Below are 20804 nucleotides of genomic sequence, written 5' to 3'. Positions count from 1 at the left end.
TTTCGGTTTGTTTTTTTTCTGTTTTAAAATCAAGGGTTATTTTTTAAATAATACAGCAATTAAAAAAAAAAAACAAAAACAAAAGGACAAAATAAGAAAAGTCAATTGAACATGGTTTAAACTCCACCACAAACATGGTACAAACACCACCACCTACTGTCCAAAGCAGGATACTATATCACTGGCACATATTTAAAGAAAAAATTCAGAAAAGGGACAGCAGTCTCAGCTGGGACAGAAGGTGAAAGTATTTAGTGTAGAGTAGCTTATAACCCACAGCAGCCACTGGATTTGTTATGACCAAAAGCAGGGTTAACTTCCTTTTTCCCCAAGCTATAGTTTTGCTTAATGGCAGCCAACCTACTGTGAAGTTCAGCACCAAAGCTCCTTCGTGTCACTATTTGTGGTGTCAGCTCATGTCAAAAGTTAAAAATAAATGAGTAGATCCACTTTCTGCATCTTGTTGGATGATCGCTTTAAACAGATTAGAAATAAAACTATAATTTTGTCAGAAATACCTTCCTCAACTTTTAAATAAAGAACAATATCTGGCATGCGTCCATGCAGGCAATAGCCCTTTGTGCAGTACAATTTTCAATTATCTTGCAGTTATGACAATAAGGTTATTTCATATGGGAGTGTAGAAATGGTTACTCCTAAGTCACCTGTCTCAAAGACAGTTCCCTTTCATTCACATAGCACAATTATTAACTTCCTTGTGAAGCCTGTAGCAGAATTTTTCTGTGGGTTTTTTGGCATTTCTGAGGGCACAAGTACTTAAAAGTGCAACCATTAAGCAACAGTCTCACCTTTGCTTAGGATCTTTCTTCAGCAAACCTGACAAGAGAGATTTTGCTTCAGGTGACAGTGTGCGTGGAAATCTGATCTCCTCCATAAGGATGAGCTCAAAGAGCTTTTCGTGGTCCTGATTGTAGAAAGGGAGCCGGCCACACATCATTTCATACATCACGACTCCTAAGCCCCACCAGTCCACTGCACGGCCGTAGTCATTATCTTCCAGAACCTGCAGAAGGTAAGGAAAAGGCTTCAGAAGAAACTCCCAAACCAGGCACGAACACAGAATTTGAGAAGCAAAATTTAACTCAGCAAGTCCGTCTCACATGATACAGCTGAATCTACCAGAAAAGTACTTGCAGAGTATCCATGTGAAAAGAACTGCCATCCATGCTCACCATCCCAGGTGAGCAGAATGGGGGAAAGGAGGTAGCAGGTACATTACAGCAGTCTCCTTCCCTTCTTCCTCCCACCCTCCCTCACATTATGGTCATGATAAGCACAACCTTTGAAAGTCCAAAGGCTGAGAACTGTTCTCACATTACAGAGCCAGCTGTTAAACTCTCACTTATTCATCACAAACTGTTCCAAATGGAATCCAAATTTTTAGAAAAAACCCAAACCACCGAGGAGCCATATGAGGAGAAGAGACCGTCAACCTGTTCCTTCACAAGCGATAAGCCAAACATATCCATCACCTTCATATCAGCTTGCCCACCCCAAGGGTTGCTCTGCACATGCTAAAAGACCACCCACAAACACTCAATGACTAATCTACATTAAACACTAAGAGCCAGAACACCACTCCTAACATTTGACCGGCTGCAAGGCTGTAAAACGGCAGCCAAATTGTCTGGAAATGTTTCCCCTCCACCCCTTTGCCCCGCTCTAAAGGCACTCCTGCCTCTGCTTAGAGGGCTGCAAACCCAGGAACTGTCAGTGGGGTGGACTTTTGCCAGGTCTTACAGCAAAATGAGCCCAGCACAGTTCATTCTTCTCTCCCCCAGGCAAATTCTACCTAACAAAGCTGTGGCTGGTGCAGGGACTTAAGACCCCAGCAGTGCCCTCCACCTCTCCTGCTCGCTGGTGAGAAGCCGGGCCATAGTGCATTTCTGATCTTCTGCACAGTGGGTTGTTGAAGGGAGTAGGGAGAGTTTTGTGCCTTGTGCAGTGGATGTTAAAAGGACTTCTCTAGACTTGGTGTCTCCTATGCAGTTGTCTGTAGCTGACACCAAGAGTCTCATGTTCCAGACCCTGTCCTCAGGTTTTAGTCGTCATCTTTACTCCTTTCACGGGTCTGCACTGAGCTGCTTACTCTTGCTAAGAGCACAAACCACAACTGCACCACCATCGTGTTTTCTTGCTGTGTGGTGTCCGTGTGAGCTTTACATTCCTGCGATTCAGAACACTTTACGCTCAAAAGCAAAAAGGTGAAAGAGTCAAACAAAGTTGACTCAAGTTTAACAAAAGCAAGATCTGAACCTCTTACGGATCTTGATAAAGGTTTTGCAAATAAAAAAGAAGCATCGGGACACTTCACGTAACAACTGTTTGCACTCTGGCTCTCTGCATTCACTAATTATTCCCCTTAATTATCTGAACGAGGGAGAGGGCCTGCAGTAAAAATCAAAAGGCTGCCAGGTATTAGATTACCCCACGTCGGTCTATTTACAGCATCCCCGGCCGTATGATTCACACCAAACGACAGCTGGCTGTGCAGCTGCCCCGTATATGTATACGGCCGACACAGCTGCCGGCCGGACAGGATTCCAGGAGCCGGCCCCGTCCTTCCCAAGGCATGGCAGCCCTTCGGCTCGCAGGAGATATTGTGTGACAATGCAGTTACCGCTCTCTGAGTCACCCCCGTTCAGTGAGCGCTTCCTGTTCGCACTCCCCTACACTTGGCTTGCCTAAAATAAAACAGTCACAGGGCCTCCAATTTTTATTTTTTAAACTGCCGCACGAGAGATGCAATAGGAGATACTGAAAGAAAAAGAAAACCACAATGGCCTTTGTTGTGCACTTAATAAATGCCATAGGTGCTTTAGAAATGCAGTAAACACTTCAAATGTTACTTTAGTAAGTGCATTATAAGCTGTATTATAAACTGTATTACTAACTGCAACATTTCCCTTCACCTCCATTAATTCTAAAAAGAATATAAAATGCTTATTTCTTCAAAGTTCTTTATCACAATGAGCATACACTCATATTAGTGACTGCATAAAAGAGAGCAACGGTGTATCAAAAATACACCGTAACAAAAAAGATATTGCACTCATACACGATTTATTGCAACACACTGGATAGCTGGGGAGCAGTGAAGTAGCAAGGTCATTTCACTTAAATTAAAGGATCATCATTTCCTAATGAGCAGCTCTGGACTGCTGTGAGATGGAATTTGAAAGAGAAGGCAGAACAGTTGTAAACATCACAGCCATTGATGCATCTGACACATCAAAGTTGACATGGTTCAGTCACTGTCATCCATGCATGAGATTCCAGTATGAACCTAAAAACAACGATGCAACAACTGTACAGACACGCCGCTGTGCTGGACTCGAGTTACAAATGCAGACAAGAGGCTCAAGACCCCCGCTTTTAAGGATGTCTGACCTCAAACACATGGAATATCGCTCGCGCACAATTTCCAGATTTTTTGCATGCTATCAACCAGATGACAAAAGCCTCCAGAATTTAACACTCCAACTCACAGATGGGGTTTGCAAGTGGGGGAGAGAACTGGGTTAATCAAAAGGATTTGTCCTTCAGGGTTTTTGGATGAGCCGACTCAACATAAATATTAAAAAGAAAAATAATAGCAAATGCCATAAGAGAAAGAACAACACAATGCCTGCACAGGGAATCCCCACATTCTGAGTTAGGAAAAAACAAAACCAAAACAATAAATATTTTCAGCCTCCTCAAAAAACCCTTGACGAGAAACTGAAGTTCAGCAGTTGATTTTTTGAAGGAAGCTAAAATAAAAGCTAACACTGCATCATGCTGCTAATTACTCTCTGCATCAGTAAATCTCAAACTGTGGTGCATGGACCCCAATTTAGATTCACTGAAGACTTCTGGTGATCCATGGAAAAGCTGGCAGTTATCATGAGATTGGCTCCACCTCCTTGCTGCAAGCTACTTTGACAGGTGCCCACGTTCTCCATTATTACAAAGAGACTGGAGGCCCTTGAAAGCACCTGGGAGTTAAAAAAAAAAAACAACCAAAAACCAAAAAAACCCCAAGAGCACACTGCCACCACTATGTAAGCAGAGAGCACAAAAGTGCTGATCAGCAGACACCAGCTCTCAGCAGAAATATTCCTCCTCCACTTCGGTTTTCCATAATCTGTACTCCTGCATACTTCAACTCAAGGCAGGTTTGCAATGCCCAAGTCTCCCAGCTCAGGGAAGGCTACATCCTGGCTGTGTCAACAGTATATAATCTGCCAGCAGCCCGAGACTTGCTTCTGCCTGTGCTCTGAGCTGGATAGAAACCTAAACGCCACGGGTTGCAAAGCCCCCACTGCAAGGGAAGCAGTGCTTGTGCAAGGCACACCACATTAGCTCGGGCTCTGTGCCCCACTAATACAGGGAGTCTGCTTCCAGACAGCTCGGAGCGTGGGCAGAGAAACCAGCGTCTGCCTGTGAAACACCGTGTGTACATGTATCCCCTATAACACAATTCCACTTTTGATCTGCCCGTAACTAACTCACAGCTATAACACCACCTGTGTTGCACAATTCTCGGAGTGTTTCCAGGAGGAAAGCTGCAAGAACACATTTACATTTTACACTTTACAAAAAAAAAAAAAAAAAAATAATTTTGCACAAGAAAAAAAAAAAAATCCCCCAAACATGCCATTTGGGGGCTGAGATCCCCTGCCTGGATTTATTTCCTCTGAAATTGGAATGTTCAAATTAACATTGAGAAATATCTCGTGCTTTTATAGTCATAAAACAGTTGGCACTTTTAATGCATACCATGCTAAATACTGCAGAAAAAGCTTGGTCTGTCCTTTTTTTGAAAACATGTCGCCTTATACTGCCCTCAAAGAGTAAAAGAATTGGACAATACTTTCACTTCTTAAGCAAAGTCCTGTTGATAACTTTCAACAGGACAACAAACACCATACTGCAAAACAAGTAATACAGCATATAGTATTCGAAATGATTTAAAAGATTTTTTTTAAAATTACATACCTTTTACATATTAAATTACATATTACATATTAAATTACATACAAGAAACAAACTGTTCCAGTAAAATGTAAATACTCCCTGAAGTGGACGGAAGATACTATCCTGGTGAAAAATTATCACATATCATTATGCTAAAGATACATTCCAGATCATGATGAAAAAAAGGAGTCTCAGCATGTGTCATAGCAGTCAGTGCATGAACACATAATGGCACAGGAATTATTCTGTATTCTTACTGCTATCATGGACAGCATATAAGAAGGTAATTTAACACAACAGCCAACATAAACATACCTCCGGCGCAAGGTACTCTGGAGTGCCACAGAAAGTCTTCATTGTTGCTCCATCCTTGATGCCTTCTTTACATAGTCCAAAGTCTGTTATTTTTATGTGTCCATCTTTATCCAGCATAAGATTTTCCAACTGGGAAGAAAATCCAAATTAAAGACATGATTATGTATAACATACACTGCTCCTGAGCAGGACAGCAAAAGACATAAATTTCTGCAGATCAGTTTTTCAACCTCATTCTCACTGGGGTCAGAATAATAGTAGCTGCCAAAGCATGTATAATGTAAATATACATTGTAACACTTTCCTTAGTTCTTTAGGGAACATTAGGTAACTAATTTGCAGTAACCAATGGTATAAACAGAAGGAATGCGGAACGTAGACATAATATTTATGCTTCTACAATATTATCCCCAACAGAACACCAGTTATTTTGAACATATATTAAGTATTCCCCCCTCACACAACTTCTTTTGCTGTGATTTTATGAAATAATCTGTACCAGTAAATAACAGCAAATCAAACAGAAATCATTTGCATGGCTACGGAACCACTTCCAAAGAGACCCTTTAAATGAGAATCACTACATACAGTCACTCAGCAAATGGTATTCATCTTAGCTTGGGCCACTAATTTTTGAGAAAGCCACCCAGGTATCACATGTCCACCATGTACAAATAAGGTGCACTTTCAAACGTATCATGGTGATATGGGAGACAAAATCCCAGCAGAAATCCCAAAATTACTTTGACATAGCCTGAAAACATTATGAATGAACACAATGTTCATTCTATATTGCTCCTAAATAAACTACCAGTATACCCTCACACTCTCCTGAAAACTCTTCTCAGGAAAAAAGAAAATGCTACTCTTAAAGCTTCCTCAAGAATTTCTCGAGTTTGTTTGCCCTGAAATATCTTGTTTCATTGGGGTTTTTTTCCCCCTTTGTGCTCACCAAACAAATAAGTAACTAACATGAAGCTAAGGCAATTTTCTGACTGGAAGCAGGTGCTATGAAGACAGTTCTGTGAGCACACTGCAAGGAAGAGCAACATTCACACAGTGTGAATTTGCATCTATCTGATAAGACCAGGATTATGTTCCACCGTGCAGAAGAACCAGCAAAGTTTCTCTTAGAACATAAGCAGGCAAGTGAAAATGAAACCCAAGTAGCCCAGTGCCCCTTCCTGTTTTCTGAAGGGCTGCCCCAGGGTCCTGATAAATGCCTCATACAGCCTCTTGAACTATGAAAGTGTACAGACATCCTATAAAGTCACGCCCAACAGCTGCAACAACAGTTAGGATAAAGTTCAGTCAGGAGAGCATTTCTTAATAATTCAGGCTCATTTGCTGTTGTTAACAGCAAACAAAAAGCCAAACACCCAAAGCTTATGAAATTATTTCTCTACATACCTTCAAATCTCTATAAACCACATTCTTCTCTGAATGCAGGTAATCCAGCGCTGAAACAATCTCGGCTCCATAGAACCGAGCTCGGTCTTCAGAAAAGACGCGCTCTCTTGACAGATGGAAAAACAACTGCAAGAACAGTGATTTGTTTAACTTCAGATGTTTCTGAGTTATGTCTTGCACAGGACATCCTGCTTGGAATGTGCTACTACCTAAGAGAAAACCCCTTCCCTTCCTCACCCAGCTGCGTTCCCAAATGTGTTAAAAAGAACCATAAATAAAATGATTTGACAATTTATATCTCTTATTCACAGATGCACACTGATAACGAGCTTGTGTGCTGCAGTCTTGTATGTTCAGAAAATTCTAAAAACTCTTTTTGACTGAACTACAATTACATATTAAAACTACAGTGTGATTTGGAGAAATGTTAATATTCTCACTTTTCCTTCTTGATTGTAACAGTAGTTAGCTCCCTCCAAAGTAACACATGCTCACAATATTCATTAAAAAGTGTTAAAACTTGTCTGAAGAAAAACTAGAAAGCAACCTTGCCTTCTTGAACTTCTAAATGTCAGATTACAATATATTGCTGTCATGTAAAATAGGAACCTACGCCCAAAACCTTTATGTTCTAAAAATGGAGTTGAGAAAATTAAGAGTCTTAATTTTTAATATTAGTTAAACCTGCAAACAGCTCTGCTTAACTGGGACAACTTGGATTAATTAGAATTGCAAACGTGGACCTTAGCTAAATAATGTCAAGCAGAATTAGCAGTAGTACAGGAAAATCCTAGAGTATTAAACATTATTATATTTCCCTTACCTCCCCTCCATTAGCGTACTCCATAACAAAACACAAGCGATCATGTGTCTGAAAGGAATACTTTAAAGCCTGAAACAGATTTAAACCAAAACTTAGAAGACAGATCATAGTGACAATTATAAAAGCATTTTTAATAGAGTTTCAGAAACAGACATGAAATTTTCTATTTTAGTGAACTTTTTGTCCTTGAGTCTTATATCATACCTACACTTTCCTGTTGCATCTGAGGACTGATCCACTGCCAACTTATTTCATTAAATAAATTTAATTAAACATTAAATCAATCCCTTGCAGAAGCAATCAGCACCTATAAAGCTGTGAAACAAAGTCCTGGCTCATTAAAAGTGACACAAAATGTATGTACCAACAGTGGCTGTGAAGTTTCCTTCTCAGGCCACAAGTTCCCACAGGCTCCACCTCACAGACAAGAGGCTCCGACCAAACCCCAGAGCACCGGGTTTCACTGCACCAGCGGTCCTCTTACATGAAACATATATATTTACACACACCAGCCCCCTGGTCTCTGCCCGGCTGCCTGCAACTGCTCCCTGCTGACAGTCTGCCAGAGGATTGAGCAACACTGTCGATACCAATTTGTGAGCAATTTGCAAAAACAGACCGGATGGAGGGTGTGATGGAGTGTCACAAGGTGCCTTTGTACAGTCCTGTCACATGTGTTCCCGTGGCAAGAGTAACATCAACTTGTTTGCCATAGTCTTGAGATTTCTGGTCATAACCCATAACATCATAGAATACCCTGAATTGGAAGGGTCCCACAAGGATCATCGAGTAAAACTCCTGGCCCTGCACAGGACAACCCCATGAGTCACACCATGTGCCTGAGAGCATTGTCCAAACAATTCTTGAACTCTGTCAGGCTTAGTACCATGACCGCTTCCCTGGGGAGCCTGTTCCAGTGCCCAACTACCCTCTGAGTGAAGAACATTTTCTTAATATCCAACTTAAATCCAGTCTCACAGCTGACTTCAAGAGACCTAATTTTGGGTATTTGAGTTTATGAAAGCATCAAGGAGAAAATATCACATGTGGTATCACTGTCTTCATTACTAGGGGTGACATTTTTAAACTACTCATATTATTGCAGAGAAAGGGAGGATCAGGTTTTAGACATTCATGATTACACTCAATACAGACAATATTTACTTCCAGAGGTCACACTTAACAGGGCTTAATTCCAGTTAAGCCCTTGTACCTGGCCAAAGGAAACAACCAGGATCCTATACAGTCTCTTGGAGGGTTTAAGCAGCTGTAAACAACTCAGAGACAACTTGTAATAAATATTAGAAACAAAATCTTGAGATGGAACTTGGATATCTGAACTCAGCACAGAGAGATTGCTGGCACTGAAAGTCTAAACTGAGAGTATGGTTTGATTACACAGCTAAGCCAATCCAAAAGGAAAGCAGTGGTTAAAGCACAGTCCTGCTCTTCCCTGCCCCATTCCACATGCTCCCACCACTATTCTTTGGCTGCCATTACCAGTGTTCTGATTCCACAGTTTCTGAGAGCTTAAAATAACAACAAAGACAAAATTAAAGGGTTTTTCCCCACTCTATCTTCCTGAACTTGTTTGTCACAAGATCAGGGTCACCCTGATCTCTGCTACAAAGAGGAGACCAAGCATTTGGAGGACAAGGGAAGTAGATATTTCTCTCAGAGATAGCAAATCATTAAATGGGTGAGCTGTAAAGTCAAACCACACCCTGAAACACTGTCTTCAAGAGGTACTGAGGACCTGCTCTGCAAGAATCAGAAAACTTTTAAAAGTATTTAAATTTGTGCTTCCCAAAAATGGAAAGGGTACAAAAATACACAGCCACTCTGAAAACACAGATCTCAGATGCATTATATAAGTAAAAAAACCCAAAACCACACAACAGGGAAAGCCTTGTTTGTCATGATGTCAAGTAACACTCAGCAGAGGCAGAAATGCTTACTGTTAGGAATGGATGCCGAGAGTTCTGTAGGACACGGTTTTCTGTCAGCGTGTGCGCTACTTCATCCTGAAACACAAGCAGAAGGAAATCAGCAAGGTGGTTCCCCAGATCAGGGCTCCATGTAAAACACTAACAGAGCAATTATTTACAAGTTCTCTGAGAATCCTCGGCATGACTTTGCCAAAGGCTGTATCAAGGGCAAACCACATCCCCAGGTTTCCCATCTACTCACCTTTGCTACAATAACTTCTTTCTTCAGAATTTTCATAGCGTAATACCGTCCAGTTGCTTTTTCTTTAACTAAAATGACCTTTCCAAAAGTGCCTTTTCCCAGTAGTTTAAGGTATTCAAACTCGTTCATGGTCTGTTAATGATACAGATAAAAAAGAACTGAATTACATGAACTAACAAGAAGTATACTATTCTCAGCAGAAGTGCTCATTCACGTGAGAATGCATCGCATATGTTACACATGTGTCTTTTTGTTAATCTTTTTGTTTTGTAGAATTCAGGAGCAGAAATGACTCTCCCATAAAAATGAACGCCAGTGCACTTCCAAATATAATCAATCAAACTATTTAGGGAAAACCATAAGCTTTCAATTAACTGAACGCTCTTTTGCATGACAACACTCAACTGTGGAAGTAACACTCAGCATACATTAATCCAGATATTTTGACCTCTTTGTCAGTGCAGACGTTCCTTAAAAGGCACATGCTGCTCTGATTCCAGGGATTAAACTCACACCTTTTTTCTGATGTTCCCTGCATTTCTAGGAGGGTGCTTTCTTGTGCCTCATTGTACTTCACTGAACAGCATCAAAACCACAGGACAAATAACTGCCTCACAGACTAGCCATGTTGCAGGCTAAGGACTCTCTCTGTGAGATCAATGATGGCTGCCAACGTGGCAACAATCAGACTTACACAACCCAAGCCTCAGTTGAGGAAAAAAATTAAGACGCTTTCGACAGTAAACTTCCTCAATAGTCTTCCCTAGAACTGGTTCAGGAGACTTCCTGCTAATTGTTCAGTACAGTTGATATCAAGACTTCAGTCATCACTGTCACTAACACACCCAGGGAGAGACAGTCACTGTTTCAGAAAAACAGGTATATTTGACCAATGTTTGACCAATATTTCTCATTGCATTTCTATGAAGAGTTGCCCAGCAAGGGCAGGATCTGTTGAGTCAAGGATCTAAAGGCCTAATGGCAGCTTTAATTCAGAGAGACATGTAAGTAGCCACCCCCATCACTCTAAAAGCGCTGACATGACACAAGGGTAACAAGAACTTAGTGAAGAAACTGGTGGATAACTATCTTTTTATAGAAAAACATCAGTTTTCCCAAAACTGAAACAAACTTATGAAAGTAGGTGGGGATGTCAACGGTGAGATGAGGACACAAGAAAGTCCCCAGCTAAAATCCACAAACATTACATTCACTTGGGAAGTTCCTATCAATTCTTTCTTGCAAGAACAGCTGGGATCACTTTGGAAAACAAAAATCCAAACAGAAGACCACAAGGAGGTAGAAAGAAGTGAAGGAAGGCTAAAGACAGACACACCTAAAAAGGCTAAAGATCTCCTCTGGTACACACTCCTTTCATTGAAGGCCACTGCTGAACTGGCACTGTGCATTCAGACTATGTTGTGCCTGATGCAAAACCCCAAGCTCTAGGAACATTACAGACAGACACTGCAGTGGCTGCAGGGGGTCAGCCTAAACCCTTAATCCAGAGCAATTAAATTCACTGGACCCACCCTAAATCCTGCAAATCCACTGGAATACCTTTGTACCCGCCTGCAAAGAGTTTAGAGTCATGTGGTCTAGCAGGAGCTATGATTTCAGGCCCTGTACCACAGGAAAACAGGTAAACCAAACCCAGACACGAGCTGGCCTTGAAAGTCATCCAGTAAGGAATCTGAACTCAGAACTCTGGTGGACCCAGATAGGCTCTGCCTGGTACCTGCTCAGCTCAGACAATTGTTTCCTGCAGAAGCTGCATCTACAACCAACTGTGTAATTGTTATGGGAACAGATGTGGTTTGATGGCTATTTCTTGTCTACATTTGAGAAGACCTAAAAAAACAGTTATTCCTGCTATGCCCACTTACCACTTTGTGTTTTGGCTTTGTCATAGAAACTTCCATTTCTTCGGCACCTGAATTATCACTGGGAGAGCCAGATCTGAAATCCATCATCTCTTCCTCTTGTTTCTTGAGGCTGTCTGCTACTGTTTGGATGGCTTTTGTCCATTCTTCCCTGGCAAAATATAGGCAAAGACATTCATTACTTGTGACTTTACCATCTGCCATTGCAAAGATCATCAAGGAATACAGAGCAACTAATGCTCTCTGAGGAATCAGTGGAAGATACAATGAATTATGTGCATTTTCAAGCACTGTAAAAATGCATTTTTAAGACCACTTTCAACAAGTATCTTTATTAACAGTACTAGAAACAAAAGACAACTGAAGTTCTCCCAGTCTGGATGTAATACAAGGCTTTTCACACAACAGAACTTTTAATAGGCATTCAGTCAACAGCTGATACAACCTGGTGATAGAGAGACTTACATAACAAAAACAGACTTGCCAAAACCAAAAAGCAAGAGGTTCCCATGAAGCACAAAGCAATTAAATGCAGTGTCTACATTTCTATGGTGCACTGAAACACATATCCAACTCCTGGGGACACTATGCCACCTTTTCGCACACATATCCCAAATTTTAATGGCAAGGGGTGTTCCTGGAGAAGGTATTAAATGCCAGGATACTTAGGTTATTCCTGTGTTATAAAGATGATGACAGCAGTACAGCAATTCCTGTGTAAACTTTAGCAGAATGTCAGCAAAAGCAGTGACATTTCATCTTAGGTCTTGGTTACGATAAAGTTTCCACAGCTGTTTCAGCAACGGGTGCTCTAACAGTGACCCCTTTGACTCCCATGGAGACCACTTCCACTCCAGTGTCCTTTGGGAAATTTCACACCTTTGGAAACTACTGAAGTGAAAGTTCTTGGCCTTCACTTGATTGCACTGCAAATTTATTGAACATAAAGAATACAACTCGTAAGGGCTTAAAGGGTTTCAGGACAGGGTTTAAGACATACAGGGGCTGAAGGACTATCTGAACTTGCCACGTTTTACTGTCTTTTGTATCTGTAGGGAATGGGATGTGGTGGTTTAGTTGGTGTTTTCCAGGCACTGGTTAAACTCTTCTCCCAAGGACAGTCCAGGTAAAACACTTTGCCACCGCAGCAGGAACAGCAGCAGCCAGTGCTAAACTGCTCTACATGCAATCTGCAGTGCAGCTGTGCCATCCTTATCAATGTCCCATTCTCCACTGGTTCTATGAAATGACTTTTTTTTTTAAAAAAAATCATATCTGAACATGTGGATTTTGGTTTGTGATGGATGGAAGAGGCAGATCATTCACCAGAGGAAGCAAAGTCCATAGGAAAAAGTGCCCAACACAAGATTCTAATTAAAACTGCACCACTCAGGGTTTTCCTGCCTTGTTCATTTTTTATTTTGGATTTTGCCTGAATATGCACTATCCTTCCAGCCCTGTCTGGGGCAGCAAGGTAACGCCAAATGTTCTGAACGTTCTCGCAATACTCCCAGCACAGACTATTCCATCCACCATCACAAACACATTCCCTTATCTGCTAGTCATATTTTTCATATTCAGAATGGTTACAATAAGAACTTTTTCTTCTGTACTTTTCTCTCTCCATCTCTTTCAAAAAGCAAACATTGGTTTTAAAGGCAGAGAAAGCTGAAGGTATATCTACCTTCATATCTCTTCTAAGATTTGTTACTGACTTGGTTGAGATCTCAGCCCTCCTGAAGTGAGTATCTTTGATTTCTGGGAGACCAGAATTTCACCCTCAGCTTTTATGTCTCAAGAGTACACAACAGAAGTGACTAACACTCTGAGCCCCGAAGTGTCACAAAGCTGACTTAATTGGTTAGGAGGGAACAAAACAAGACTGAAATACAATCTTCTTCCAAGTGGAAACTGTTATTCACTCCCTTTAGGGTCACTGACCACAACGCTACTAAAGAAAACAAGGACCAGTTTCTTTTTCTTTGCTTTTAATTTGACTTCGCCTTCTTCTGATCATTGTAACAGAATTAAAAGCAATAACTGGAAACTTTCTTTAAATCAGTGCATGCAAAGGCTATGAAAACAAGAGGCAAATAATATTGGATAGAATTTACCGATCTTTAAACTAAACATGTGCCAGTATCATAGCTAGGGAATACCAGGGGTTTAAAATACTCATTCCCCTGGGGCAATGGTACTGGAATAATTTAAATTCAGTTTCTGAAGAGCGAGTAAATATTTAAATACTCAGTAGCTGCAGAATAGCTGTGCTGGAAAACTGTTCTCTCTGGAGGTAAGAGATCAATTCTCCAATGATGAGAGCACAGGATGCAGCTCTTAGCTTTGTTTCCTAACAGCTGAAACAGAAATCTGCACCTGCAGCAGATAACTATCACCTTTATTATCTAATTTGCATAAAACATTAGCAATCAGCAATGATACAACTAACTTTTCCTTTAGAAACAAGGTGTCTAAATAGACTTTAAAAGGTCAGTATTTTGATACAACTCAACTTTGCCTGAATCTCTATTTCACTTGTGCTTATCCTTCCAGAAACTCCCAGGTCAGAAACCCTTCATTTTACATACCCACAACACTTCCAGTGAGAAATGAACCTTACATTTCCAGAAATAACTACCTGTGTGCTGGTACACACCTGCACCTGTCCATTTTGGATACCCAACCTAGCAACTCTTCATTTACAAACTGCTCAAAATCCACTCTCTGAAACCCCCCCTTAGGGTACCTTTTATACTGGAACATGGACTAAAACTGAGGCGCTCAAAAATCATTTGTCGATTTTCAGTCCAGACGTACATCATCTGATAAATAAGAGCTTCAGCAAAAGACTTGCTATTAATGCTGAAGACTTGCATCTGCTTTTGCAAGGAGTTTATGCATTAAATATGAATGAAACATACCGCTCCTCTGGAGTCTCCACATGAAATGTTCTTTCAATTACTGTGGTCCACTGGAGGCATCTAATGATAAATGTGTTTGGTTTAGGTCGTTCTGTCTTCATCAGCTGGCACTCTACCACAATCAAGGAAGAAAGAGTCATGGTACATAAGCAGGTTTAAATAATCATTTGTCTTTATTCTTATCTAGCAAACTGTTGTGATTAATCAGCCATAGAAATCTCTGTAAGTACTTCTTTAGGAGACTTGAGACAATTTACTCTGTTGATGAAACCAATAAATAGCTTGGGAGATAGCCATCTAAGCAGCACCGAAATCAAATTCTGCTTTGAAAGGCTCCACATTTGGTCTGCCTATAGAGGTAAGTAGAAATGTGATGTGATAACACAGAAGCCATTCAGACTCAGGTCCCAGACTCCAAAGGTCATCCAGAGCAGAGCACATGGCCAAAGTCAGTTGATAATGCAGCAATTACATCCACTGAAACTGAAGTCAAGCCCCCACATTCCCTCCAGTTGACTTTCCCAACATAAAACCCTGTCCGTGGCTTCCAAGGAGTTGCCAGAGAGCACGTCTGGTCACTTTGCAGTGGCCTGAGGAAGATCAGACTCAGCATTTCCAGTCCTCAAACACTAGAGGGAACATCAAACTGCAAAGGCGCCCCCTGAAAAGACCCCATTCCAAACGCCTTCGGGACAGCTGCCGCAGTCGGATGCTGTACGGACACGCGGCTCACAGCTCCCATCACTGCCAGAATTCAAGCACAGCCTAAAAAGGCTACAGAAGTACAGCTACATGCAAAGCCACCACTTCCTTCATCAGAATGCTCTACTGAGAGCTGAGCATTAATTTTTTTTAATTTTAAAATCACATCTACTACTTTAAGCTTCATAGGATGTTACGAGTGTTTATCCTTCCAATTTGGGCCTGAAAATGCACCTGACTAAAGGTACAGCTAATGCTATACTAACAGAGAGCTGAAAAATAAAAGAAAATCAATACCAACAAGAAGCTAAGACACTATATTTTTTACATTAACATTAATAGAAAATCTAATTAATTAAGAAGCTCCTGCTGGAGGAAAGTGAAATTAAGAAACCAAGTGAGCAGGGGGAAAAGAAATAAAATATAATTGTGGGTTTTTTCTTGCATTAAACTCTTTTCCTTGCAGTTAATGAAACCACAAGCTCGCTATTATTTGGTCTTCAGGTTCTAAATCACTTTCCAAGTAAATAAAAAGGCACTATGAAGACAAGAAGAAATTTCTGCTTACTGCTAGAGCTACAAACATCCTCCACCTTCAGAAACGTGCAACTTGAGGACAGAATCCACCAGAATTCGTACATGTCACTAAAGGCTACGCTGGTTCCATTAGGTTAATTTCATTACTGTGAAAATTTAGAATGCTCAGTTTTAAATTCAAGCTATTAATTAGCACCAAGATAAAATATTTACCGCCAGTGTTTTTGGGCGCCATATTTTTGGCAATATATTTCATGCCTCATTTGCGGTTGGAATTATAAGCTTTTCAATGAGTAACTTCGCATTTTTCATGACAAGAAAAAACCTAATTTTTCTTTAATAGCACGCTGAGGTTAATACTGCATCCTACTAAAGCACTGCAATTAGATAAGAGAAAGTTTATTAATGAGTCATGGAAAGGTTTTAGTGTGATAAACGGCACTCCTTCATTCACCCAGATTAAACAACTTCCACACAGCGACGCAGCCCAGCGCCGTGTTCAGCCTCCCGGCCACCTCCATCCTCTCTCACTGAATGGCAATGAAAGCCAAACTACTGCACGGGCTGTTGCAGCCCAGCGCTGATAAATTCAGCTCAAAAGATCTCATTCCTGCTCCCAGACCGCCCACCTCAGTTTAGCTGCTCTTCTTTTTCTGTTGTTTGTTTGTTCTGCCTCCCATTTTTATCTGCTTAATGTGATTAGATTAAGGCCAGGGTTGTCCTCTACGAGCCTGCACAATGCAGCCCTAAGACACCGAATTTGGCTGAAGACTCGAACAACATCAGGCTATTTCTAACCTTGTGCTAATCCAGAGCTGTTTTCCCATACTTATCCAGAAGGGTAACATTATGAAGAAATAAACTGAAAGGTTTTGTTTACATTTTAAAACCAGACTTTACATTCACATTAAGTGCCTCGGATTCTGAAGAAGTAGCACAGACATTTAAATTAGCCATGAACTCTAAACTTTAACCATTTAATTTCAGCAAAATAAACCACACGAGGAGTTTTCTGTCATAAAAGAGGACCAATTAAACGTCACTCTTCCCCTAAATCAGCACTGTCCATTGATATTTGTTCAGCTTGCTGATCCAGCAATCTTTAAGGCATACAGCAAGATGAATAATAGAGATTTGTCAGTTAATAACCACTATAATTCAAGTATGTCACACAGAAGTGTTTTGTTTAGTGAACAATATGCTATCTAATTACCCTGCTCAATCATAACAGCACATATCAAGTAATACAGAAGGCTTTATTTTTAAATTGCTTTACCAAAGTGCTGTACCACATAGGTTCCAGAAAGTTTGAAACTACCACTTAGTTCCCCCCACATATGACAATCACATGGATTTTATTAACAAAATGAATAAACAGTAGGCTTTTTCTTACTTTTAAACCCAACTGTGTGCTCTTTACTGTAGTTGACAAGTTACAAAAGCACCAAACTTGCCTCCTCTAACCATGTACTGCAACATGAACCACTCCAGCAGAGCACAGACACGGACGATGTGTAATATCAGGTCTGATTTATAGCATGTTTGGAGGTTCTGCTTAAAAACATTCACATTTCAAATATGGGCCGAGGGTCACTCACCCACTTGGAAGACAGTTTTTCCTGTCAAACAGGCAAATGTAAGTATTCCCCATTTGCAACAAAGTAAGTACTATAAACAGCAGCCTGTTAAAAATGATTTAAATTGCTCTAAAGAACCTCTTGATTCTTTCCTGGCGTTTGGTCTTTTAAAGTAAGTAGGACAGAGAAATTGTTCCTAACAGGAATAGACACCAAGGCATTCAAATGTAAATTACCATTTTGTATTTGAAAGACACTTAGTATTATCCTGGTGACTTTCTAAAATGTCACAATATTTGCTTTCCCAGCACTTAAGCTAAAAGGCAGATTACTTTCGATGAAAGTGTCAAACTCTGCTCCCTATATAATGACATCACACTTGGAACAATAATGTAAAGGAAGAATCCTTCCCCTTCCCTGCTTTGGTTTCTTTAAGGAAGGGTATGGAGAAAAAGAGAAAAGAAAAAAAAAAAAAAGAAAAAAGGTAAATGAGGAAAGAAGAATGATGAAGAAATAAAACTTTGGAGAGACAAACAGGAATGTTATGTTGAAGTTCTTGTTTTCTGCTAGCACCACTGGATAGATTCACCTTGGATAGATTCATGCTGTGCCTTGCTCAGCATGGCACAAGCTAGGAGCACCAAGTTACAGACCTGCACTAAGGTGGCCCTTAGTAACAGCAGACAAAAAATTCAGCCACTAATCTGGCCATCCCAAGCCCTCTGATAAATGCTTGACTGCAGACACACAGTCCTGCCCCAAAAGGAGCTCTCGTATTGTTGAGCAATTATGTTTTCAGCTGTACAACAAAACCACCACAGTCCACCCTCCTTTTTGACAGCCGGGAGAAATAATCCTTTTCTAACAGGAGCAGCCTCTCTCTCCATGTGGTTTTTCACAATATACTGCTTTTCTCAGCTATATGGTTTTAAAGGCTTATAACCTAATAGGGAGACATACATGATAATCCAAGATTACAATCAGTATGAAGGCTACTTATCTCACAGATTTACAACACAGGCTCTATTGGTTATTCATCTGCAGGGGCTTTGGAGCAGAACTTTTAGGTACAGGTTTCTTTTTTCCTTCTATCTTATTAGTGGTGAAGTACAGAACACAAATGCAAATAAGACTCAAATATCTCAGTTAAATGCTCAGGTACCATCATTCAGAAGTTCTGCTTTGTTTTTTGGGGGTTTGCTTGTTGTTTATTTGTTGTTGGGTTTTTTTAAAATAAATCACCAGTAGGTTAATTCCAGACAAAATAAACTCCTTAAGCACAGCATTAAATTACAAACATAAATATATGGTTATTTAAAATGGAGAATTAGCTGGTGAAAAAGTTATTTAAATTAAATAAATAGTGAGTCTCTCTCTACCTAGAGGGGCTTAGAAACAAGTTTTCAAAAATGTACTACCAAAACCCTCACAGACTGAAAGGAAAAGTCTAGTGTAGCAGAAAGAAGAGACTGTCAAACACATGGAGAGCACACTGTTTATTGCTAATACTTTCTTCATATCTGTTAAGGAAAAAGACAGGTAATTGGTATCTTCTATCACTCTTTTCTCATGAATGGAGTATTTTCTACCTCTCATGGACTGCCAAAATCACTCAATATGAATTTTACACTACAAGTAAGAAGAGTCCCCTACTCATGACAAAACTCCTTTTACTTGCAAAGATAAAAATGCCAACATTATATTACAGCAGAAGAGGTAAAGATTTTAATCAGAGACATGGGACCACTTCCAAAGAACAGACTGACAGAGACAGCCTGCCATCTCATTAAGGAAAAAAATCTAGTTCACTAATTAAGAAAAAAAGTCAGGGCTATCATGGTCTCTTGGAGGAAAAGAAAACAGAAAGATTAATTTTTACAAAATATTTAAGCTAAATTCCCCCCCCCATTCACTAGCAGGAGGCTTCTATAGGCCTGTGCTCTGGCCTGAGCCTTCCTCTAGAGACAGCTCGAGTTCACTCACATTAACTCAACAAATTAACCCAAATGAATGTATCAGGCAAGCAGGTTCAAAGGGAAAGCTTATGGTGCAAAACACATCCAAACAATACAAGTGTGGAGGGCACCCAGAAGGGAGCTGCACATCAGGTGCTGGAAGCACCATGTGCTACTTCCTATGTGAGAAATTAAATCCTGGTGGGGAAACAGCTGCTTCTGTGAGCCCAAACCCACAAAAATGACTTCTAGCAAGGGGGCCACACTCCAATCATCAAGACCTTCCTGATCTGCCACTAGTTCACCAGGCAAGAGCCAGTCTAGGAACATCCTCCCACCCACCACCCAGCCTGCAATGCCTCTTAGAAGGGCTACACCTTATCCACAGGCACATGCCGCATCTTCTCCGACCATGCTCTGATGCCATGGTAACAAACCTGTTTATCTATAAATGCTGAGACTGATGGGCTCAATCTGCCAGAAAAAGCACTATATTCCTGTTGTGAAAACCTATTTAAGTTAACTAGTTTTGAAGGCAACTTGAACAAAGAGAAGGCAATGGACACATTTTTACTCCTTAGCACTGAGCTGCCCAAGTAAATGCAGTTAGCAGCAAGAGGATGGAAGTGTCCTGCAGAAAGTGCATTTGTTAAAAGCCTCTGGCTATAGACCAAGTACTGAATTAATTTATGAATTAATGGCTTTCCGCTGCCTTTCTTTACCTTCTTGATCTGTAAGGAGATACCAGTCTAAAGAGGAAAGTACTGTCATTACTGAAATGAAAACACTATGACAATTCTCTCTCTAAAACGAGGCAAAAAGCCCCAAAGCACTCTTAGCATGCTGCACAGAGGCACCAGGCAACAGCACGTCCACTATTTATTCCCATCATCAGTCAGAACAGGTATATGCTGCTACCGGAGGAAAAATAACAAACATTTGCATTAATTCCTAGTGTTGCCCAGCCCTCTTAGGACCAGGGTGTTCCAAAAAATCTGCTTAATGATCAACTACAAAGATGAATCCCATGTATTTGAAGCTATCTGTAAGGAAGAGGGAAAGCCCCTGCACCCTTCTTGCTGCAGAGCTTTGCTCCCACTAGTCACCAGGAACACGGAACAGATCGTTGTTAATAACAGGTGCCACGATCTATTTTTAAGTGGTGGAACGAGACACAGGCAGATCATGAGACAGGAAAGATTAAGAACAGGAGAAAATAAAAGCTGGAAGTATACAGAGAAAGGTTAAAAACATGAGCAAGAGAAGGAAATTATCTTCAGAGTCTTCTATCACATCCTGTGCTGCAGCACCTGAGCAAAGTCGGAAATGTTTGCATAGGAAAGAGTGCAGAGGTTAGGAGATGTTATTATTTCCAAATCTTTTTGTTGGCTTTAATAGAAGAAACATGGTTTTGTGTTCAAAATTAAGAAAAATCAAGCTTGTTTCATTAAAACCAGTGCTCACTCTGCATTCTCTTGTGCTAACAATTAAATAACTTTGACCTATGTCAA

General features: G+C 40.5%; 1 protein-coding gene across 8 annotated transcripts in view; it reads right to left on the bottom strand.

The window, feature by feature from the left end:
- Positions 1-20804, bottom strand: part of AKT1 (AKT serine/threonine kinase 1) — a 74959-nt gene that overhangs the window by 14385 nt on the left and 39770 nt on the right. For all 8 annotated transcript variants that reach the window (XM_051769974.1, XM_051769970.1, XM_051769975.1 and 5 more), the window contains 8 exons: positions 14523-14634; positions 11605-11752; positions 9719-9850; positions 9487-9552; positions 7529-7597; positions 6706-6831; positions 5296-5424; positions 810-1024 (listed from right to left, as the gene is read on the bottom strand). In XM_051769974.1, the coding sequence (XP_051625934.1) occupies positions 810-1024; positions 5296-5424; positions 6706-6831; positions 7529-7597; positions 9487-9552; positions 9719-9850; positions 11605-11752; positions 14523-14634 (997 nt within the window). The remainder of the gene's footprint in view (positions 1-809; positions 1025-5295; positions 5425-6705; positions 6832-7528; positions 7598-9486; positions 9553-9718; positions 9851-11604; positions 11753-14522; positions 14635-20804) is intronic.

Source organism: Manacus candei, unplaced genomic scaffold (genome assembly GCF_025592945.1).
Source record: "Manacus candei isolate 608988 ecotype Guabito, Panama unplaced genomic scaffold, ASM2559294v1 h1tg000113l, whole genome shotgun sequence".
Taxonomy (NCBI): Eukaryota; Metazoa; Chordata; class Aves; order Passeriformes; family Pipridae; genus Manacus; species Manacus candei.
Note: the sequence above shows the minus strand (reverse complement) of the source record. Positions and strands in the feature narration are given on the sequence as shown.